General features: G+C 49.2%; 1 protein-coding gene across 2 annotated transcripts; it reads right to left on the bottom strand.

Annotated features, from left to right (window-relative positions):
• Positions 1-398: 398 nt before the first annotated feature.
• On the bottom strand, positions 399-5,863 carry LOC127334407 (coleoptile phototropism protein 1). 2 transcript variants are annotated; one of them, XM_051360855.2, is made up of 5 exons: positions 5,608-5,863; positions 5,246-5,388; positions 5,034-5,103; positions 4,122-4,749; positions 399-2,051 (listed from the first exon to the last, which is right to left on the bottom strand). In XM_051360855.2, the coding sequence occupies exons 2-5, from the start codon at positions 5,356-5,358 to the stop codon at positions 688-690; spliced, it is 2,175 nt and encodes a 724-aa protein (XP_051216815.1). In that variant the 5' UTR covers positions 5,359-5,388; positions 5,608-5,863; the 3' UTR covers positions 399-687. The 2 variants fall into 2 exon arrangements, with proteins under 2 accessions (XP_051216815.1, XP_051216814.1); XM_051360854.2 differs by having other exon boundaries at positions 5,565-5,863.
• Between the last annotated feature and the right edge of the window lie 295 nt (positions 5,864-6,158).

Consider the following 6,158-nt stretch of genomic DNA (forward strand, 5'->3'; position numbering starts at 1 on the left):
AGTCTTATGGTGGTCTCCGAAATTGGGTTGAGGGATTCCATAGCTATTTTCTCTTTTCTCCTTTTTTGGGATTAGGGCGTGTAGATAGCTTTTTTGTTGCTAATCTTTTTTTAGAAACACAGTACACACGTAGATGCTCAGAAACACACGCATACACTCATCCCTACGAACGCGCACATGCAAACCCTACCCATATGAGCACCTTTGGAAGACGCCTCGCTGCCAACGGAAACATCGCCTCCGACTGAATGATTATGTCGCCTTTATGAGACACATAAATGTCAAACCTGGGGTTTGAACTGTGGTGGGCTTGGGCACAACTACCCTTCAAACCACCCAAGCTCCAGGTTGCTAATCTCTAGCAACTGCCTTTGTTGTACTCTTAAACTCTTTAAAAATTTAACAAATATACAAAGTGGAAATCCATTGATCAGCCTTAAAAAAATCAATTACTAGAGTAGTCCGCAAGCAAACAAATCTTCACGACTGATCTCCCAACGTAATCCTCACGAGCAATGCAACACAATACATTGGTACAAATGATCATATCCGTCTCCTAGAGTAGTGTATACACGAATGTAAATCAAAAGCAAAACTCCATCAACAACATCTCCATCCTAATTAGGCCCGATCGCCTGAATCTTCGTGAAATCTAGCCATCTATTCCTTGTCATGAAGCTCGACCGATCACGAGATGGAGTTCCTCCACCTCCGCTGCGCCTTCCTGGCCGCCTCGCCGTTAGCTCCTACGTGGCCACCCGGCCCCGCCGCCTCGGCGCCCGTCATCTTGGTCAGCCTCCCCAGCTTCTTCCACCCATTGCTCCACGCCGATGGTCCCTGCGGCTGCTGCGCCTTGCCGCCGCCCATCTTTGCGCCGGGGCCGGCTGCTGCCGGCGACGGCTCCACCTGCTTCTGGAGCGCGTCCATGTCGTGCTGCAGCTCCAGGTACTTGGCCTTCATGCTCTCCAGCTCGAACTTGAGCGTGTTGATGTCCTTCTTGGCCGCCGCCCACCCCTCCTGGAACGACTGCGGCGTGGCGTCCAGCAGCTGCCGCCGCGTCGGCACGGAGGAAGAGGCCAGCGGCCCGTCCGCCCCTCCGGCCTTGAGCGCCGAGGACCCCGCCAGCGCGTTGCTGATCTTGACCTGCTCGGAGAAGAGCACCTGCACCACCACCCGCAGCGGCAGCCGCTCGTTCTGCGCCGCGTGCATGCACGCGTCGAACGACAGCTTCTGGCAGTCCATCACCCGGCACAGCCGCTTCCGCTCGTGCTCCGTCAGCGTCGGGTGCGCCTTCAGGTACGAGTCCACGGCGCGGTACAGCCCGTCGTCGCAGGCGCGCGCAGACTCCGGGAGCGACTCGGCCAACACCTGGAACTTGGTCAGGGAGAGGTTGCGGTCGCGGGACACCTCCGAGAGGTAGCTGTCCAGAAGCCGCGCGACGCGCGCCTTGGCGTTCAGCCCCGACGACGCCGACGCCGAAGCCGCGCCGGCCGGCGGCATCCTCGCGCTCGCGGCGGAGCTGTAGTACTCTGGCTCCCCGCGGCCCGGGCTGGACGACGACACCTGGTCCGTCTGCTCCTGCACCAGGAAGTGCTCCACGAGCCGCTGCACGAGGTCGACGTCGTAGGCGGTGTCGGCGCGGCCGACGGACGGGATGAGGAGGTCGGGAAGCGCCGCCTGCTCGAGCTGCATTCCGACGCGCTTCTCGAGCTCCGTGACGAGGGCCGGGGCGGCCTTGAGCATGATGGCGAGGCGGAGCAGGCGGAGGAGGAAGCCGCAGGACACGCTGTCACGCTGCGGGGGTATGATGCTGATCAGGCTCTCCACCACCATGCGCTGCTCCCGCGCCGGCGCGCTCGTGGCCGCGTCGTCCTTGCCGCCCGCGCCCGCGCCCGCGATGATCATGTGGAGGCCGCCACCCGCGGAGACCTGCGCCCATGGCTCGTCGGCAACGCCACCGCCGCCACCATTGGCGACGTCCTTGGTGAGCCCCGGGAGCCATTTCGACGCGTAGTGGGTGATCGACGCGCCGATCAGGTCGAACCGCATACCTATCAGCAATCAAATAACACAAGAAACGGTTTAGAAATGCTTATGTTCCATCCAGGGAAAAAACTTTCTTCGAAATTTCGGATGAAATTTGCAAAATTAAGATTTTCTATAGGGAACGAGAAAAGGTAATCTCGGCCGGGTTTTTTTTGTTCAAATTTGAGAAAAAATCACGGATTGGAGAGTTCTAAAGAGCAGAACAACTTTCTTAACAGGAATCAGGCCATATCGCACTGGTTTAATGTCAAGCCTTACAAGTTGCTGGTTTGATTCCAAGATTTGGATTTATTTTATTGTTGATAAATATTTTAACAACATAAACATTCGACCAAGATTTTTTTGAATTTTCTTCAAGATTTTGTAAATATCTCGTTATTAGAAAATCTCGGTCATGTGCAAAAGAAAATATGAAAAGAAATGCTGAACCCATGCACTACATTGTTTCTTCTAGTGCTCACATCACGTGTTAAACATGATCTAGTGTTTGTACTCGTCGCTAGGTGTCTACCAGTTGAAACTTTTATTACATTTAGGCCTCTTTATACAGCCATTGATGGTATTTTCCCTCTTTTTTTTTTGTTCAGGCCAAAATACGCATATTTAAGTTTTAGATTTCATACACATGTTACTGCATCCATTACCTATGTGCAAATAACTTATTTTTCAAAAATTTCTGAAGTCTAAAAATGCGAGCGAAAAAATACGTGTACTTTTTTCAACGGATCCCACTTCCTCACAATCTCACATGGATAACTTCTTATTGGCTGTCATATTGAGTTCAGCGGCCCTTGGGTTCACAAAATTTACACTAGCCTAAATAGGTATTGTGTTGTGTGCATGTGATGGAAGATTGGTAGGCATGGGACCATAGGCTAAAAATGTACATTTCTAGAGTATGTACGAAGTATATGGAAAATAGATCGAGAGATCCATGAACCATGAGGCATGGGGCCTAACTTCACTGTTCAGAACTAGTACATGATTTGCACATTGAGTCCCTGACTCCCTGTCATGCCAATAATTTGATCAAGCTAAGCATAGTGTATTTCACTGTTTGCGGGTACACTTCATAAAATTTGTCCTTCTCGTATGTAGGAACAACAATTTGTTGAATAGTCAAGCTTTCTAACAAATGTGACTACCATTTATTACAGGAATTTTCGTCTATATCTGGGCTAACTTAGAAATACTTACTTCTTGGTCGACATTGATTGGCGGTTCAGTTAAAAGTTTCTAGTTGCTTTTGTGTTTTGCTCCGATGGTTCTTGCCAGTAACTTCAGAGTAGTTTTTTCTTACTCACGTGATAAAAAATAGCAAAACTCGAAAATTCCCTTAATTTTGGCCCCGAGCTACAAGATGGCCTTTTTAATTTTCAAAATATCATTTTTAAAACTCAATTATTTGATAAAATATAAAAAATATAAACATTTCTAGTATGCGCTACAAAATTCTTTCAACATATATGCTTAGATGTGATGAACGAAAAAAATATGGAGAGCAAAGTCGACCTCCTTTTCTTTTCCTTTTGAAACCATAATTTTCTCTTTTTTCGCGCCGTATTATTAAACAAATATTTATGAGATGTGGATCGCATATGTATGTATCCACAGTACATTCTTTTTAACCGCTTGGTGTTTCAACTTTTTCATAAAAGAAGCTCCATGTACCTCGGGAGTCAAATTGTGGCACTCCGTTTTGCTGTCATGTCACCTGTCATCATCATTTTTTTTTACATTTTTCTAATTTTTCAAAATCTTCGCTTCACCAACAATCAATTTCATCGCCACACTTCTTGTTGTTTACGAGAAGTTAGTAAAAAGAAGGGTTGGTGGAATTACGGCTATATATGACTGTGAAGTAAACATGACTCAAATTTGGATTCATTGTTGGAAATGAAATTCGGCGGGAGTAAACCCGAATCGTAAAACCCTGAACCAAAATAACCGTGCAGATTACAGATTAGTGATGGTTTAATTTTCTTAGAAACAATGCTCAAAGAGCAGGGCTTGAAATTAATTCAAATTCAGTATGAACCGTTTGTGGATCGAGTATAAGGCAGCATCGTCCTTACCTTTGACCTTGATCGCAGTGACGACTCGCACGAAGTGGTCGATCCTGAGCACGGACACGTCCTCGAACCACCAGTCCGCCGGCGGCACTGCCTGCCGGCTGGGGCTCGACTCCTTGGAGTCCCCTCCGCCAACGTTCCACCGTGGGCTCGCCGTGCCGCCTCCGCTCCTGGGTGGCCTGCCGCTGCTGGCGCCGGTGTACGCCCACCGGACTCCCCTTGGATTGGCGCAGGCCTTCCACGCGATGGACTCGCTGCACCGTCGCACGATCTGCAGGTTCTCCGCCCACGGCGAGAGGCCCTCGCAGCTCTTGAGCACCACGATGGAGTCGCGCCACGAGGAGAGCACCACGTAGCTGAGGAACGCCTCCGTCTTGAAGATGAGGTTCCCCTCCTCCAGGTCCTCCGTCATCTCCAGGTACTCGGCGGCGCAGCGCAGGCCGGAGATGTTGGACGCCGTGAGGTCCACCGCCATGCCGTAGCAGAACCTGGCGGCGAGCTCGAACGAGTCCGCGCCGCCGGGGAGGTCGTCCAGGTCGGCCACCGACGTGTCCGGGTCCACGGCCGCCGCCGGCGAGGCGGACTCGTAAATGACGCGGCCCATCTTGCCGCTCCGGGAGATCATCGGGTACTGCTTGATGGTACGTCGTAGCCGTGTGTGTACGTGCAAGTGCAGCCATGTAACAATCAGTTCGCATGCCAAAAGCGGAATTAGCTTCAGCGAAATTTGGAGCAAATCAAGAAACTAAAAAGCTTCTATTTGTGGCATTTCGCACAGGTAGAATGCCTAATGATTGAGCTGCCGACAGTACTACTCCAGTAGCATAGCACGTACTCGTCGTCTCTAGCCTCCTGAATTCTGGATGATTCTATTTTGTAGCAACAAATTAAATTTTTAAAAATGAAAAAAAGTACCTTGTGAAGATTGAAGCTCACATCCCCCACTTTGACAAGCAAATCGCTGGGGATATCACTGTTGACATACCTGCTCAAATTACAGGGAAAAAGAAGAAGATGACGATGAGGTGAACTGTATGCAAGAAAAGCTCCATATCTCGTCCAGCTTCGGCAAGCAAATTAAGCAAAAAAGAGAAAAGAAAAACTTGATCGACGACGATCCCACATACCAACACTGATCTCTGCGAACGAAGCCGTCGCTCTTGACCGCGTCGTGCCGGTCGGAGCCGCCGAGGACGGGGACGAGCCCCCGCTCGCCGGCGTCGCTCTCAGACTCCCACATGCTTCTCCTCCTCTACACCGGCCTTCTCCGCTGCAGAGCATGCAAAACCAAGATAGCCATGGCCGCACGTACTTGAATTAAAATCCCACAAAGTTCAGAAAAAAGTGCAACAAGCATACATATCCCACAAAGTTCAGAAAAAAGTGCAACAAGCATACATATCCCACAAAGTTCAGAAAAGAAGTGCAACATGCATGACCACTCACAAGTATGTAGAAAAGCTATTTTACTGGTTGCTTTCAGACATACATATAGCTTAGAATTTCTGTTGTTCTAGCGGCTGGATTTCAGAAGGAGAGAGGCCGTGCAGGCTCGCTAGCTGAAGCTGAGTGAGTAGAGTGATGTTGGGAATTGTGCACTGAATCTAGCTGTAGGTAGGGAGCAATGTGTGATAGGAGAAGAAGAACATCGATTGGTCCCGATCGATGAGGTTTATGGGGCGAGGGAGACCACATGGAGTGTTTGTTTGCTTGCAGATGCCCAGGGACCTTGCTATTAGCCTACTACCCTTTGGCGAGGGACCTAGCTATGTTGCCAGACCTCTAGCGTAATCCTCCATTTCTCCTTCTTATTCTTCCTTTTCCTTTTTAAAAGATAATTCAGGGCCTACTTTTCTTTTTGCACAACTGAAAACTTTTCAGGTAAATATGAAATTGGAGATGGCAAAACTCGAGAATAACAGTATGGAAAAAACTCTAGAAAAATGTATGGAAACATTTACCATGATACTTAAAAATAAAGATATCACCAAATTTATGGAGAGGGAACGGTGATGTCCTCACTATCCCCACTTAGGAAGT

Source organism: Lolium perenne, chromosome 6 (assembly GCF_019359855.2).
Source record: "Lolium perenne isolate Kyuss_39 chromosome 6, Kyuss_2.0, whole genome shotgun sequence".
Lineage (NCBI taxonomy): Eukaryota > Viridiplantae > Streptophyta > Magnoliopsida > Poales > Poaceae > Lolium > Lolium perenne.

Coding starts and splice junctions, on each gene's coding strand:
- LOC127334407 (XM_051360855.2), bottom strand. CDS start 5,358: ATGTGGGAGTCTGAGAGCGACGCCGGCGAGCGGGGGCTCGTCCCCGTC. Junction 4,750..5,033: donor TGAGCTTCAATCTTCACAAG/GTACTTTTTTTC, acceptor ACCATCAAGCAG/TACCCGATGATCTCCCGGAG. Junction 2,052..4,121: donor CACTGCGATCAAGGTCAAAG/GTAAGGACGATG, acceptor GATTGCTGATAG/GTATGCGGTTCGACCTGATC.